Source organism: Apis mellifera, linkage group LG12, assembly GCF_003254395.2.
Source record: "Apis mellifera strain DH4 linkage group LG12, Amel_HAv3.1, whole genome shotgun sequence".
Classification (NCBI taxonomy): domain Eukaryota; kingdom Metazoa; phylum Arthropoda; class Insecta; order Hymenoptera; family Apidae; genus Apis; species Apis mellifera.
Window position 1 is genome coordinate 6,127,824 of NC_037649.1, and position 17,430 is coordinate 6,145,253.

Consider the following 17,430-nt stretch of genomic DNA (forward strand, 5'->3'; position numbering starts at 1 on the left):
TGTAATAATAAAAACATTATTAATAATCTTTAGCGATCGATCACGTCTGTAATGCGTATCAAGCAAAATTGGCAGCCCTTCCTGTTTATCGGTATCCCCGGATACGCGATCTTCTTTCCGTTGCACAACAAACAGGCCTCGGAATTCTGCATTGTCGAATAGTTACGACATTAACTGTGGACTATCGATGCAATATTAATCGATGATTTTCAGAAATACAGGAAACGATACGAAACAAAGTTTCGCCGTAGAAAACGCGATAAATCCAGTTTTACTGGCGGTTGAATTATCGACCCGACCTAGATATTCCACTCGATTTCTATCCTGTTTCGAGGCTCGAGGTCGTTTCAATTTTTCCACGTTAGGTAAACAACCAAGTTGCCGAAAGAAATCGGACGTGCACGCGTAATAAAACACTGCGACGACCTCGATTTCTTCATATTTCTTATCAACGGCGCCGATTCGGTGGCTGGAGGAAAAGAGAAGAAGAAAGAAAGAAAAAGAAAAGAGAAAAAACTCGAGATGGAACACAATTAATCGGCGAGAATCTGATGGCTCAAGATATCTTTTAACCGATAGGATTCTCTCCGGTTTGTTACTCTCGACTCCTCTCGATCCACGATGGATCGGCGTGGTGAGACGGGTTTCTTCGGCGTAGCTCACGACAAAAATAAAAATACTTTCATCGAAGGAGTTGCGTAGCCAGTCTCTCGCACCTCGTCCGTATTTGGAAGTAGAAACAGCCGGCAACCTGTGTTGTGAGTTTAGTTCGTCTGGTGTTGCGACGCGCCGACATTACCTCGTCACGATTACTTCCAGAATACTTTTATGTAATCTCGACGAGTCGTTTGATTCTCGATGAATGATATTCGACGGTATTGAATTTTTTTTACAAATATACCATCGTTACAAATGAAATCTTTGATGAGAAATGAGATGATAAAATGATAAAAGATTTTATTGGAAGGGAATATTAGAAAATTGCCAATTTTTTAAATAAATAAACAAAGAGAGTGATTTTAAGGAAAAAGTAAGTATTAATTTTTATTAGAATAAGAAATATACAATCGTAAGTGGAGAATTCTATTATTTTTCCTAAGTAGATAAGAAAAAGGGTATAACAATTAATGACTGGTAAAAAGAAAACAATTACAGTTAATATCGTTTTGACGAGGGTCGTCAAAATAAACCATGTACGGTGAACAGAATTGAAAGAATGCGAAGGGGGAGGGGACGGATGCGATTAACAAAGGCAAAAATGGGCAATAAACCCTCTCCTCTCGATATTCCGCGAATCTTAAGAAATTCTATGGCGATTTCCTCGAAGCGATCATCGAATCTCGAATTCCCTGGTTGAAGAATGCGAATTCTCCATCGAGCGGGAATACTAGCTTGTCGTTCATCGTTCAACGATGCGGATAAAAGGAGTGAAAAAAATAAAGAGAAGACGATGAAAAGACGAGAGAGAGACCAATGAGAAACCTTGGACAGCCTATGCTGAATCGATTAGCTTCCCTCCTCGAAGGAATAATTGAAAACGTCAAAGAAAAGAACTCAAATACGTTTCTATTTATTCTAACCGCATCCAAGTTACCGCATTAGGGAGAGGAGGGATTCATTTACGGTATCGTTCTGAATGTGCCAAGTCCGAGAATTCAAGGAGAAAAACGATAGCTCGCTAATTATTATTTATTTCGTTGAAATCATCCTAACATTATAACTCGAAATGCATAAACTCAACTGCAACTTTTTGCAAATGGTAAACTTTACATTCATTCAAATAAATCCTTCGCTCTATTTAACGAGGTTCGAAAGTCGAAATGACAAAAAAATTTGTCACGACCTTCACCTCGATACTTCAAATCCCAACAGAAGTTGAACTCAATTTCTTACAGCGCGCACCTTGAAACATTTCATCTCGCTATACCGTATTATTACAACTTTCCTCCCGTTTCATTAAAAAATTATTAGCTACGTAAAGTTCGCACCTATAGATCCTCCCCCATTTATGTTTCAAATTTTAATTTCTCCCCGAATTATGGTAATTTCACACGACTTACGTAAATCGAACTTCAGCAGAGAGAGAAGATCTTCGCAAAGATTAATTTTACATCCACCACGATCTTTGTATGAAAGATACATCAAAAGATTCGTATTCGAATTCGCGTTATATTCCAAAATATATTCGAGAATTGTCATCGAAATATTCTCTCTCTCGCAATCAAAGATCAAAAAATGGATAAAAGTAAACTCGTTACGTTTTTCTCCCCCTCCTCTCCCCAGTTTTCGCATCCAGCCAACCGTTCCTAAAAGTTAAAGTCAATCCCCCCATCGCCTGCCATCGAGCAAACTCGGCTGATTTGAATTTCTGATCGCAGAGCACGTCGCTGGACAGCGGAGGGACGGTGGTGGTGTCCCATCAGGCAACAGGGTCGAGCGTATCAACGGTGGTGACGAGAGGCGGCGGCGGCGGCGGTCGCCGTTGGTTGTCGCAGAGTTCGCAATCCTCGAGGCAACATTCGGCCGAGGACGGGGTACGCGGGGGCAACGTGGGCGTCATAGGGCCCGTTTCGACCTCGTCCTCGAGCCAGGCCCCTGCTCCCGCCCTGCCACCTCGTAGAGTCAGTCCAGCCGCGAATTCTGCCGACATCTCGAATACGGCCACTGGCTCCCGCGGCGACAGGTAACGCGTGTGTTCTCTCTGTGCTATCTTCTCTTTCCTTATTCTCTCTCCCTCTCTTTATCCCTCTCTTCTTCGATTTCGTTTCTTTCCCGTCCTATTTCTCATTACCTTCTGTTCCTTTCACGCAAAAAAAAGAAAAGAAAAAAGAAAAGAAGGATATCTCTGTTTTTTCCATTATCTGAACTGGATGGACGAGCGAAGAAGGGGTGTAATAACTCGATTTTAACGAGTCCGGTGTTCGCCACGATTTACATCCGCCTCTAAGGATTTTCGTATCCAGGTGTTGCACAGGTGTAGATTTATAAGTGTGTGTGTCGATAACTACGTTTTCGTGCAGTGTTCGTTACAGACTGATAGATAGTTTTATCGGATGAATACAAAAGTATCTATAAAATCGATTCGTCATCTTCTTTTCCTTTCACATTTTTCTTGCGATTACGATTACTTTTTCTAAATTTATACAGACAGTTAGTGAATTAATCAATCTCGAAATTAGATTCATTCTACATTTTATTTTTCTTGCTTTTAATTTTTATAAGAATACGGTCTCCTTCGTAATTTCGCTTCGAATGATCGAGGAATATCAAAGTGGGGAGAAGAAGAAATATTCTTGCCTTCCTTAATCGCAGTGGATGAGCCCGGGGACAAAGAGCGTGTTAATTTTTTACGTGGGCTACAGGAGTTCATTGTCCCTCTTTTCTCGGCCGTTTTATTCGTCGCGACCGGGCCAAAAAAGGATATATACGTTGGACTAGGCGAATAGTGACAAGGTCCGAGAGTACGATATAATTAGAACTCGCGATATTCGTTTCACGACGGGCGATATAGATTAGGCGGCAAGTATATATCTGGTTAAAAAAAAAAAAAAAAGAGAGATCGATTCGATCGTAGTTTATATTTGCTCTCCCCTCCTCTCCCTCTTTCTCTCCCCTTCTCTCTGTTTACTTTTTGCAGTCTTCGACTACAGTCGGTGGTTAGGTACGCGTGATGTAAGTTTCATGAAGCTCGATAAAGCGACGAGCTTCCTATCGTTCTCCCTGTCCACGAAGCTTCCCCGTGGAGTTCGACTTGTTTACACACCGGAATGCAAAATTCAACGTCGAAGGGACCTGGATCGTTTCTAGACCTCCTTCCGAACCCCTATACGGTTAATTAGTCGCCTCGGATCATTTTTACGAGGTTTAATGAGATCGAGGAATAGCTAGTTGCTCGTTTCATAGAATAGCACGATTTCGTTTCGATGTCTTCTTGCGTAAGACATTATTTCCTTTCCTTTAGAAATTTCGTTACAGTTTCTTTTTTTTTTAAAGGGAAAATTGTTTGTTTCAACTGTTCGTGATATTGAAATTTTTAGAGCGGATCTTTATTTGGACAAAAATTTTATATCAAATAAGCACAAAAAGTAAATATTATTATGTACATTTATATATAATTATTTCAATTTTTCAAAGTTTTCAGTTCATTATGCCTCAAAGTTTTTGACGAATTAATTTTATTAATAACTCAATCATTTTATAACATCGAATTCGTGGTGTTAAATATTCTTAAGAAAGCGTAAGAAATCGCTCTCCTCTTTTTCCCCAAGATTTTATTACGTTTTTCGAAGGAACGTTATTATTTCGAAATATCGAGCCTGTGATTGACTATTGGTGAAATTTCAATCGCGAGATGAACCAAAGTTTCGTCGGTTTCGCGGTGATGTAAACGTTAACGTAATGGCAAAATGACGGTGCATCGATCCTTGATAAAATCGTGACAATAGACACGATAGAGTGGTTTCTAATTCAAGTGTGAAAGCCGAGGAAAGATCCCGCAGACGATGTCGGTTAAAAGGTAAATATAATTCATTCAACAATATCTATTATCCGTATATTATCCGATTAGATGGTTCAGAAATAACGTTTTGTAACCACATACGCCCGTGTTTAAACAGACGAGCAATTGATGTATAACGGATATAATAATTCTGTTCACGCTTAAAACGTCACGATTTTACGCGAAGAAATCGATGGATTATTAAGGATTAAGCGAAAGCTCGTTTCACATTACACAATACATTATTACAAAGCCGCCGATAAATTCGCACACGCGCGTTCAATTCCTCGGATCGTTTCAATGAATCGAGTCATTTGGAAGATTAGAATGTCATTTATTCCTTCGAGATATTCGAAGCTTGCCAATCAACATCCTCCATTTTTCCTCGCTTCTTTCATGAATCATTACGCCGGAAGATTATTCTTGCGCTCGTCGTCGTCCTTTCTTACTTCTTTCCCTTCCCCTCCCTCCTACATTTACCGCCACTCATTAATGATAAACGGTGAGGAACATTTGTGAATTACAGAAGTGGCCCGTCACGCTGCCTGAAATTTCCTGAAATTCGTTTGCCAGAGATAACGGATTTCATTTTCGAAAATTTTCCTCCACGACCTACATACATAGTTCGACGCACGAAACTCGTTCTCAAACTTAAATTCTTGTCCACTCGTTTCCGATTTAAAATGTTAAGCGCCGCGAGTCGCATTGTTCCATCGTAGAATCGATGCTCTCATACGCGCGAGAAAGTATCCTTGTTAATCTAATTGGAATTTTATAGTTAAAACTGTGCCAACTATAAATACGATTAATGATATTAAAGAGTTTCTCGATCGTTTGCTTTTTTGTTCTTTCTTTTTTACATTATTTTATTTTATTTTATTTTATATTATTTTACTTAAGTATCCAAACGCTTTGACTGACTCGTCGTGACGTTAAACGTTTTTATTAAAGTTTTGAAAATTAAAGATGATCAAGATTTTTTAAGAGAGTTTTTTTATCACCGGTTAATAAATTGAACAATCTGGAAAAAAAAGGAATTTCTCAAAGAACAAAAGAATTCTCTCGCGTTATTACATACGCGTTACATTTTTCGAATTAATTTTATGGTATAGCAATATTCTATTATATACGTATTAATCGCAGAGAATAATGGATACAAAAGATATTTGCACACCGTTGTATTAATATCGCATTTACATATAATAAATTGGATCCAACTACGTTATATTTTACATCATTTAATTCACCGTTTTCACTCGCATCTATTAAAATTTAATGTTAAAAAACGAAATATGGTAGCCGATAAAAACAAGGTTTTCGTTAAAAGTTATTAACGCAATTGTGCAAATATTTTTTTATAACATATTACGATTTCGATAATTAAAATAATTACGCGCTCGGATACTTTTAACCTATTTACATATTTTTCTTCTCACATTTTATCGTCACGTCCTTCCTACTGTACACATTGGAACGCGCGCGAAGAAAACAGAGAGGAGCTCTCACGGCACACACACGTTCAATCACGGTCAAAGACGTTTCGATGTCTCGCGAAACACGACGAATGTTTATTTTGCTCGGAAACGAATCCGTTTTACGGCTCGTACGTTGCTAGCTTTCGCCACGATAGCACATTGCGTGGTATACCCTCGTATCGAGAGGAAAGAATCTCGTCTCTGTAGACATTTCGAAGAAAGACGGATGCAACACTCTCGCCTCCTTCTTTATCTCCTCCTCCGCATATCGCGAAACCGATGAATATTTATACGAGAAGATCGTACCTGAGGAAAAGCAAAGCAACAATCTTCTTAAATCGAGTTTCACCGGTTTTTAAATATACATAACGCATATATCCGTAAGGATAGTTTTCCTTTCGAGAATCAACTCGATGTTTTTTTCTTCTGATTAAGTTTAATTAAGAATAATTTTTACTCTGGACGAACGTGATAATAATTTTGATGATAGAGGAAAGTTTCATCTCATAGCGTGATTTATTTGTCCGTCTACAGAAGTCAAAACGTGTCGATCCTGCATCTGCGCAGCACCTCGGATCCCTGGGAAGTCGGTTCTCAGGGTTCTTCGTACAGCGTCGGTAGCAATAAAAGTCAAAGCGGAGGCAAAGGAAAATCAAGTGGAAACGCCCGGGGCTCGTATACACGAGGCACTTCAATACCATCGTTGAAACGGCACGATACAACGGCATCGGCAACGGCATCGACTTCCAGCCTAAAGCAACATCGGCAGGACAGCCATAGCCAGGCAAGTGAAGAGTCGAAAAGGAAGATATTCCTTTTATTATTGTATCGTGCTCCTTTTTGAAATCTCGTGTAACACCCTCGACACTATATCTCTCGCTTCGAAGAATGAAAAATTTCAAACTTTTACAATTTTCGAATCGAAATTTTTTAAAGATACGCTCGTTATTGTATAATTCGCAACAATCGTGAACTTCTGCCTCGACTTCGTTCCACCCTTTGAATACCTTTTTTAAACAACGAGAGAGGAACAAAGTTTCGAAATTCGGAATGTAGCTTGTTAAACAAGTTTCCATCTTTTTCAAGTGTTGCGAAGGAACACTGACCCTCCTCTTCTTCCTTCCTCCTTCCGTTTCTATCGATGAATTTACGAACAGGTGACGAGTTCTCGTCGTCGAGAATCCTCGAATTCGTTCCTGTCGGGTAACAGCGGCACTTCCGGCGAACTTTTCATCAGCGGAGATTGCAGCAGGGAATTGTCGCCGGTCCGATGGTGCGACAGAGAAGTGGACGGCGTGTACCTGGGTCGATCCGGTTGGGTTCAGGTGCAGCAACGATCCCTGGACGAGAATCGGCGCACGAGCTACGAGAGTAGCCTGGTGACGGCTGCCACGGGCACTCTCCCGTTACCGCGGCGAGCCACGGTAAAATTGGCCGATTATCATTGCAACAGCGAGCCAGGCAAATGCCCGGACGAATTTCTTCGATTGGACAGCCAGAGGCCGGACTATTTGGCCCTTCACGGTCAAGATTTCGAATCCGTGGGGAGCAGCGCGTGCACCTCGCCCCACAGTATCCCGGAATCGTATTCGCCGCCCTCGATCACACCGATAATCTCCCCGCCACCGGCGTTCCAGGATGCCGTCGGGAAGAAAACAACCTCGTCCAAGCATTCGTCGGGGCGCAACAATTACGGGAAACCGCCTTTCCTCCCCCGTTCCAACGCCATAGTGGACAGCGATATCATCAGCCCTCCACCTTCGCCCCCGCACCAAGTCAATTGGAGTTCCTTGCCGCCCACGTCCCGAAAATCCTCGAGCACGCCGTCCAGAGCTCGGAGGCAGAACAGCGGCGGTCAACAGCAGCAGCAGCAACAACAGCAACAGCAACAACAGTACAGAATGGCGCAAGCCAAGTCGTTGGAGGATCAGTCTTCGTCGAGGAGGTCGCAATTCGTGCAACGTTATCTCGAATCGTCGAGCTCGTCCTCGTCGTCGGTCGGTTTCAGAAGTCTGGATAGCTGCGTGACGAGATCTACCATGCCCAGATTGGCGGAGAACACGGATTCCTCGGTGGAAGGATACGACGACGGAGACGACGAGGACGACAACCCGAGCTCCTCGTTGAACCTAAGCCTCGTCTCCTCCTCGATAATAGCGTTGAACTCGTCCACGGAATCTATCCGCGCGAACGGGGAGAGGATATCGCCGAACAGGCAGAGCCGACATCACAGGAGTCAACAGGGATTAAGAAGATCGCCCGGATCGTCGGAATCCGGCAAGTTGTCGTTCAACTCGCCGTCCTCCTCCTCCTCGTCGTCGAGCAGCACGGACAGACAGGGCAGATCGCCGACACCGAACCCTTTCAGGCGCAGCAACGCTTCCAGGCAGCATCAGAGCGCGAGAACCACGCAAGCCTCTCCGGATTCTCATCAGTCGCGGGTGAGAAGGTCCAGAAGTCTTCAATTACCGGAGAAAAGGTCCCCGAGCGGCGCAGCGCCATTGAATAGGGAACACTCGAGGGAATCCAACGAGCCCCATAGATTGGTTGTGAAAATTTCCAGCGATCGAGGCAACGAGAGAAAACGTCATGCTCTTCAGAACAGTAAGCAATATTCTTTATTCGCGTCATTAAATTCTTTCCTCCTTTTTTCGAATTAATCTGTCGTGCTATCGCGTGTATATAATTGGTTATATCGTAAGAAACATTTATTCGAGCAAAGGAATTCTACTAAGAATACTTTCTTTCTCTACTTCGCGCTTCGTTTTCTTTGAAACCGCTGTTTCAACGTATCGTTTGTGCCTGTTTTCTAGGAAAAGCGCAGTCGACCGAGAACGCGTTAAACGAGGAGTTGCTTCGTGAGACCGAGGCTGTAACCGAGTTCCTTTACGGTACGAGGAGCCGCGCGATAGCCAGAAGCCTGCTGTCGTGCCGGTTCGAGCGTCGCGAGGATGGCCAGGAGCAAAGGCAAAGGAGTAATCCCAACACTTACGATGTTTACTTTATCTCCTCTAAACACCAGCAATCTTCCAAACCTTCCACCGGTTCGTCCATGCAACAACAGTCGCAGCAGCAGCAGCAGCAGCAAACGCAACAACAACAACAACAACAACAACAGCAGCAGCAGCAGCAGCAGCAGCAACAGTCGAGGCGACCTAAAACGCTTCAAAGGGGAGCAACGACCCCGAATGCGAATCCCGCGAACCACGACTTCTGCATCAGTCCCGACACGAAGCTGCGCTGCAACAGCAGCACCTGCGATTTCTGGCCGCATTGCTCGCAGAGAGACACTCTTTACTCGCCCAACCAAGCTCCGGTATTTATGAAATTATCCCAGAGCTACCCGGCTCATCAGAGGCTGGCCACGGACGCTGGAGGCAGCCACGCGAGCAGAGGCAGCGCCAGCTCGTCCCCGGCATCGTTGGAGCGAATGGACGATCGTGAGTTTCGCGATCGTGACGCGTCCCGAAAGAATCGGGCAGCTCGTGATCGGAGCAACAGCAGCGCGGCCAAATATCAGGAGAGGCAGCCGAAGAGCGTGTTGAAGCAGTCGAGCCGATGGTCGTCCCTGGAAGGATCGAACGGCGGGGGGAACGGTTCGAGCGTGGATAAGAGGGAATATCATAGGTATTATCAGAAAGCTGAATTCAGTTCGGCCAGTTTTGAGGGGAGTTGTGAGAACAAGGATAGAAAGGTGTCCCCGGTTCAAGGGAAGAGCGTAGCGAGTAGATCGCCGAGCGGCCACGCAGCATCCTCTTCCACCACCTCGTCATCCTCCAGTAGCGACATTTGGGTGACCACGTCCGATCGAACCGTGACCAAGAGTCCGAGGAATGCGAAGAGCTCGGGCGCATCAACTCCCATGGAGGATGCGGTGATTGGCTCTCTGAAGACGTTGATGGAGCCGCCGAAAGATGGAATGCTGTCCAGGCCTGGAAGCGCTCCAACGAGGGGCGAGGATACTCTGTCGGCGGACGGATCCTTGGATCCTCATCAGCGGTCACTATCGTTGCCTAAGTCCTTCTTGACGCACAATGGGTAAGTTATTGTAATCGGATATAATTTTTTTCTTACGTACGATTAAATTATTTTAATCGTTCCGATTTAAATATTCAAACGGAGTGTTAATACGTTTGTGGATATACCTTTGATCGAGTCTGGAGATTGGAGAATTTAATTTATTAAAAATTGCGTTTCACGAATGTATTAACACCCCGCGCTTTGTAACTCTTAACGTAACGAGAATTATCTTCATTGGTATGCAGGAAACGAAAGCCGAATTTTTCACTCGTTCGGAAGTTCAATTGATCTTTTAATTGGTTGGCGTTTAAACGCTTCCCTCCCCTCCTCCTGATGCATTACGCACGAGAATTATTCCGTTTCACTTGTAATCTCGTTTCCAACAATACGATCGATATCGCTCGCTGTTAGAAAACAGCACAACTGACAAAAAGTCCACTTCCACTTGACTTCTTCTATCGAAAATTGTATCGAAGGTGTGTTGCTCAGCTTCCACGACATTCAATGGATTAACGTAAAGGCTGTCGTGACTTATTCACCGTCAGTTAGTACAATCTGATAGTTAATAGAATCCAATTTTCTACGAGTTCAATTACTTCGTCCCCCATTATACCATTTACCTTACCGTGAGCGATAGCCCGTAGATCGTATTACTAATGGTGCAATCTCTGTAGACGTCATTCGCAGTACACGTTTCGATAGATATTCCATTCTCCAGGTGAATCCACGTGTATTTGTTTCAGCAACTGATATTTTAATCAACCTATCGGATCAAATTATATATACGTAGGAGTGATAAATAAATGGGATTCTCGATTATCTGGAAATATATTGTTGCAAGTATAAAAGAAATTCATCCACACCAATTTTTATATATTGTTACGCGCTTACAACATTGTATTTCTGCTGAAACGAGAATTAAAAGCGAGAACGGGGATTAAATAATGTTTAATATTTGATATAGATATTTCAAAAATTAATTTCAAATTTAATTCGAGGAAAGAAATAATTCTCAACTATTTCTTAAATATCTATCTCTTCTTGGATTTTATGAAACCCAGTTTAGTGATTTTAAAGCGATTTTTAACATGCGGATATTACACCCTATGCATGCAATCCACCGTTTATTAACGATATAATAATATCAACGCGCCGATACAATTTATCGAGATCGCATAACTTATCGAGGTCACATTCGTGCATCGTAATTGCATTCGTAATTTACGATCGCAGTAAACTTAATTCCTAATTTCCCCGTTCTTTTAGGCAACGTTAAAAAAATGTTTTATGGCTCGCTCATCGATCGATAAAAAAAATAGCGTTAAAAACCGCGCCGTTCAAAAACCCATGAGTATCCTCGAAACGATCGTAATACCGATCTTCGACGCGATTTATAGATCAACAAAGGCGTGACATTTGTCGCGTGTGCTTTCACCTAAACCGCCGCCGTTCATTTTATAGCTTTTATGGCAGAATGCGCGGAAACTGAAAAGAAACGCCCTCGAGCGACAACCGTACAAACGCGCCAAGTGTAATGCGATGTAATCGCCGAACCGGTTGTGATACGCGCGTAAAATCGCCCACGCGTGGCCCACGCGGAATTCGAGAATATAATCCGAACCGATGCGCAAAGAGGCATTTACGACGATGCTTGTGCGTATCTCAAGTTTACGTCGAGAGCATAGACAAGAATAGGAGGAGGCGGAACGATCATATGATCGTTATTATGGATGAAATGATGAAATTCGAGGAGAGAGAGGAGAGTTGGATTGTAAAAGAGCGATGTTTAAATTAAATTAATTTATAGATCGGTTATGCTTTTGGTTTCTCGAAGGAAAGCACATTCAACTAAAATGTTTGAAAGTTTAACGATTCCAAAACGGCAATTATCACGTAATTAAAACTCGATAGAAAGCGTGTTAAAATTAGGAAAGACAGCTATAATTTCGAGAATAATGTCTTCTTCAAAATGCTTTTCGATTTATCCAAAATACAACTTCCGATTGCCGAGATGTCATTGTTCGAAGATAATTTTTTAATCGTTTATCTCTATCCTCGTTGTTTACTCGTATTTCGTCTTCTAAAACTGATCTATCTCAAACGTCAGACAAGAGACATTATTCCTAGAAGAACGTAGTAACTATTTCCAAGAAAAGATATAGGTCAGTGAATCGTGAGTCCATTCATAATTTTCGCACTGTCTTAAATACTAAACTTCTTTATATATCTCGAAAACGGATTGAGACATCGAAACGAAAAAAAAGATTTTAATGATACAGTCTCTGAATATGTTTAAATGTTTTACTGCAGGATATCCTTGTTACAAAATACGATGCGAATAATCACATATCGTACAAATAATCGTATAAATCCGTCTCAGACCGTAATCTCTCTATTATATATAATAAATGAAACTCGACACTGATTGCGAAAAACCGATATTTAATCAAATATTATAAAATCGTGGTTATGCTTGGTCTCTCAAAGCGTATTAGTGACGGTTGGTCGAACACGGACAGTGCGTATCAAAATTGATTAAGAGAGAGCGAAAATCAATGCTGTCCCTTATAAACGAGATCACAGGCGGGAAAGAGAATACGAAATGAATAATCGTAATATAAAGAAGGAAAATGCAATTTTTTTCGTATAATTTGGTACGCGAAGAAAAATTTATTTAGATTCGAACAAAAGTGGTTTTTCGATCGCAGGAAATTTTCGAATAGCCATGTATGGATCGCGTGTTTTCTGAATTTTTAAATCGCAAGTTTCTCTCTTCGCAGGCTATGGCGAAACGGTTAAATCAAGAAAAGAGGAAGCTTCCGCAAAGTTTTGTTCTTTCTATCTTGCCTGCATTCTCCATATGCTCTTTTTTAAATCGTACAAGTTTCCAGAGAACAATCCTCTCCCTTGTGTATTCGCGTGTCTCACGTGGGTGGTGGATGTCGCGAGGATACGCTTGGGTGAATTTGTTGAAACATTATATTCCGAATAAAAAAGGAACGGGAGAGAATATGGAGAGAGAATAAGGGGGAGAATAATTCCTCTCGAGTTATGGATGCGAGCATATCAATCCTATTTAAAGTAACTATATAAATCTTGATATATTGGATCGATGTTAAGATCCATTTAGATTTAGAATCTCTTCTCTGAAAGAGGGCGCTCGCGAAAAAAAAATGTCCGTGTGTATGTATGTGCATAGATGTCTTTTTTTTATTTTTATATCATCGTGATTTTACATAACAATACTTTGTCGGATTCGTTTTATACGATTGCCATTTTTCCCTTTTATCTTCTTTTTCACGAATGGGCGAATAGATTGTCCTCTTCCTTTTTTATCGAACTTCTCGCGTGTTTCCGAAATACACAACTACGATCTCGTTCGTGTATTCTTTTTTTCTTTTCTTTCCTTTTTTTTTTTTCTAATTCGTTTCCAAAAGACAATATCCACTCGCGATAAAAAGAAAAAAAGAAAAGAAAAACAGGCAACTAGGTACTGCATGTAGTGTCAAAGAATGGTGTATCGATTGATTTCATTTGTGGTTTAATTTCGTGTACATATATTTCACGTATATATCGAAGGTAGCAACGAAGGTTTGGACTATTAATCTTTGGAAATGTCATTCTGTAAATATCAAGAGCAAGGCTCTTCTCCCTTTTGGTCGCAATCGTTGCTTTTCAACGAGTTCACGGATATTAGTTTTTTCTCCACAGTATAAAAAGTAATCCGTTCTTTTCAGTGGAAGGAAATATTCCTTTGAAGTCATTGGTAATTTTTTCAATTTATGGAATTACAAAAAAAAGAAAAAAAAAGCTTGTTGGCAATAATTTCAAGAAACATTTTAACGAATAAATTATTTGATTCCGTATTATATCAAAGATGGCTTAATTATTTCTCATTAAACTTTCTCTCGTTTTATCTCAACTTTTTATCCCGTGTATCGAGGTTCTTCATTTTCATAAAAATTCTCATAGCCGATATAAATTTCTGCTGTTGATTATTCACCAACGAATGAAATCTGAATTTTCCTTCGTTGCACAATGCACGTATGCAAATATATTTTCACGTGTGCAAATATACCTCATTCGTTTCGTTCAATCATTGCTTCACGACATCAAACATTAGATATCGTAGAATTTGACTTTAGATTTGATACGTGATATTATGCCAGATATGTCCGTATATATATATATATATATATATATATATATATATATATATATATATGCAAATGATATTAATGTTCAAAGGATCGGAATTTACACGACAAATGAGTATTTGCTCTTCAAATTTATCGGCAATTCATAGAAACCATCGAAATTTATGAATTGCGATTGAACGCGAGCAATTGCTATCCATTTGACAAATGCTTGATTGAATCGACAAAGTAATTAGTCGTTTCGATCACGATCAATCGTTCTTTCCAATCAATCGTTTTTTTTTTGCTTTTCAATTTTCATCATCCTTTTTAAAATTTCCAATCAAGGTGCAATTATTTATCTCCAATTCAATTCAGATTCTAAAATAAATTTCGCGAAATATTTTTTTTTTCAAAGAATTGCTGCTATTATGTTTTAATTAACGACGTTTTTGTTTCGATGTAATTAGCATAACGTAATTTCCACGAAAAATATTAACAACAATTCTCTCGCTTCAGAGGTGTCGAAAAAGGTGATAATAATTTTAACCTCTTTTAATCGCATATTTGTTTACAAATAAACCACGAAAAGAGGTTGCAACTCAAAATCAGAGTTAACGGCAAGCATAGACGTTAAATCGAAACTTTCTCGACGTATTTAATCGTTGCAACTCTCCCTAAACAAGAATATAATAATCTATAAAATATCGTAAACTTTGGGAGAAAGTTTTCATCTCGATGTTACCCGATGGATCGATTATTACTCAATTTTCAACTCAATTCGATCATGCTAATTACCACCAAGGAGGAGGCATTCTTTCGCGACACCGATTTTCCTCGAGATCGATCAAATTCTCGCGTAATCGGTTACATGGCCCCCGTCGAGCTACGAACGAACCGGTTTCCCCTCACGAATGAGGGGCTCGGTTGCAAGTGTCAAGTTTAAATGAACGCGCATCGATTGCACCATGCGAATGCACTTTCTCCCCGGCGGTGATTTCTTCGCCGTAAGCGCTACCTGGAGGTTCTGTTACGATCGACCTGCGCCGGCTACTTTATTCTGAAACTAACAGATGGCCTCCCATTCCGCTTTCTCACCTGTCGTTACTGCTACCTGCCAATTCATCGCCGGGGATATATACAGAGTGACCGATAAAAAGATGCTTCTATAAAAGCGAATGGAAGATAAGAATAGAATAAAATAAAATTTTTTATCGTCGAGTTGCTTCGCTTCGAAGAAAATCGAATTCGAACGTTTGTCAAAAATTAAAAAGTAGAGAGAAGGAAATTGTGTTAATTTTGGATTGGATTTCCATTTTCGAGAAAAATGTTGAATAATATTCGTTCATTTTAAAATTAAATTTTTGGGAATATCAAGTTTCGTTGAATATATATATATTTATATTTGATCATTTTCCATTTTCAATTTTAATTTTCTTGAATAATAGAACTCTACCAATAATAAATTGGTAATTAATTACATTCTTCTATGTTTGACAAATTCTTCAAAAGTAGTTCTTCCAAAAAGTATCTTTCTCTCGATACTATTTTTATACGTAGAAATTGGTTAGTTGTATTATTCTTTGGCAGACACCTTGTGTATTTCTTTTCCATGCTCGTCACGCAGCCCAATCTTGGAACAACGTCCAATGACGTATGATTTTCAATAAATTGAAAAGCTAGACGATTTATTCTCGTCGGAATAAATTGGTTGTATCTTCGTTTTGTATTATTACAATATTTATAATTTTCGATATTTGATACACGTATGAAATTGATATCTAGTTATTTGACATATAATTATGCGTTATATTTATATTCCTCCAGCAAATAGAAATCGATTAATCTTTTTCCCTCGTTGCATCGAATCACGCAACTAATAAGAATTATGATTTTATTTGCATTTATTTGTGTGTAACGATGATAACAATTTCCACGAAACACAATTGATTGATCACAGAAATTGAAATTCTATTGCAGACATCAAACATTCTTTAAAAATATATTAAAATAAATTATTATTATCGCGATAAATACGTCGTAACAATATTTGACGAAGAGTGTATTATTAAAATAAAATCCAAAAATCTTTGACTGAAAGATAGTCTTTCGAAGATAAGGATAAAAAGAAACAGGATCAAGTAATGAAGAGTTGTGATACGTGATAAAAACCGTGAAAACGACGTGTCGTGAGAACGTGACCAGCAATTGAAATTAGCCGACTTGCCGTTGGTGGCAAATTGGATAAAACGAATCCTCGAGATTCGCCGGTGATAATATGCATTAATTACAAACCCTTTAATTACTTGGATTTGTGAAAAGAGCGAGAGATTTCCAATGGGCGAATTGAAACTGTTAAATCGGCTGAATGGCTTATGCTAATCTAATCCATCCACGTGAATTTAAAATCCCGAAACATCATCGACTCCATCCGAGATGATCATCGTCCTCTTTCCTCTTTCCAATGATAAATGATAAGGGAGAGTAGTTCACGCTCGATATCACAGACTTTCTTCCTAGCTATTGGAAATTATTCTTCAACCATTGCCCAACCTTTGGCTGGGAATTTGATTAAGTTCACCGGTTATTCTTCTGACAGCTTGAAAAGCTTCGCTGTTCCCATCGTGGAATTATCGATAATTTAATAAAACGTTACGGAACGTTATTATCTGAATTGTGAATGATACGAAAGCTTGTTAATCTCTTTCAAGTTTAGATATATTGATATATATACAATTAAAGGGATACCTTTTTAGAAAAATAATAATATTTTTTTGTTTATTATTATCATAACTTGTTGACTCTTTCAAGATAAGGATTTTGTAGAAACATGATAATTCTTATCTCAAATTTTGAAGAATTTCCATTATCAAACTTCCTGAAATATTATCCTGTTCACGCGTGTGAATAATCATTCGTTGATTTCAATTATCGCATTTAATACCGGTTAATAAATTGAATCGACAATAGCGTTTCATTAATCATGGAAAACAAAAATTTAATAAATTCGTCTTCCATGTTGCACATGTTATTTATAATATAAGAATGAATCATGTGGAGAGAATAGAATTCGAAAAAAGAATCGTCAGGCGGATAATGAAATTAGTCCGCTTCCAAGTTGTTAAGTTCGTCTGGACAGAATTGCTCGTGTAACAGAGTTTTATCATTGCATGGAACGTTGCACCTGCAACTTACACCCGTTCAGCTCGAATGATACGAAGAAGGCGATGAAATTACATGCTTTCGTTGCCGACAATGCAGAAGGCCGATTAACGATGCGAGAGAGAGACTATCGTCGGCT

General features: G+C 39.9%; 1 protein-coding gene across 6 annotated transcripts in view; it reads left to right on the plus strand.

The window, feature by feature from the left end:
* The window catches only part of LOC409108, a 135,995-nt gene that overhangs the window by 41,850 nt on the left and 76,715 nt on the right, over nucleotides 1–17,430 (plus strand). For 5 of the 6 annotated variants that reach the window (XM_026444406.1, XM_026444407.1, XM_006562235.3 and 2 more), the window contains exons 5-8: nucleotides 2,379–2,683; nucleotides 6,508–6,757; nucleotides 7,131–8,577; nucleotides 8,787–10,011. In XM_026444406.1, coding sequence (XP_026300191.1) covers nucleotides 2,379–2,683; nucleotides 6,508–6,757; nucleotides 7,131–8,577; nucleotides 8,787–10,011 — 3,227 coding nt within the window. Of the gene's footprint in view, nucleotides 1–2,378; nucleotides 2,684–4,487; nucleotides 4,517–6,507; nucleotides 6,758–7,130; nucleotides 8,578–8,786; nucleotides 10,012–17,430 lie in introns of those variants that run through there. The other variant, XM_006562238.3, reaches the window with a different exon arrangement.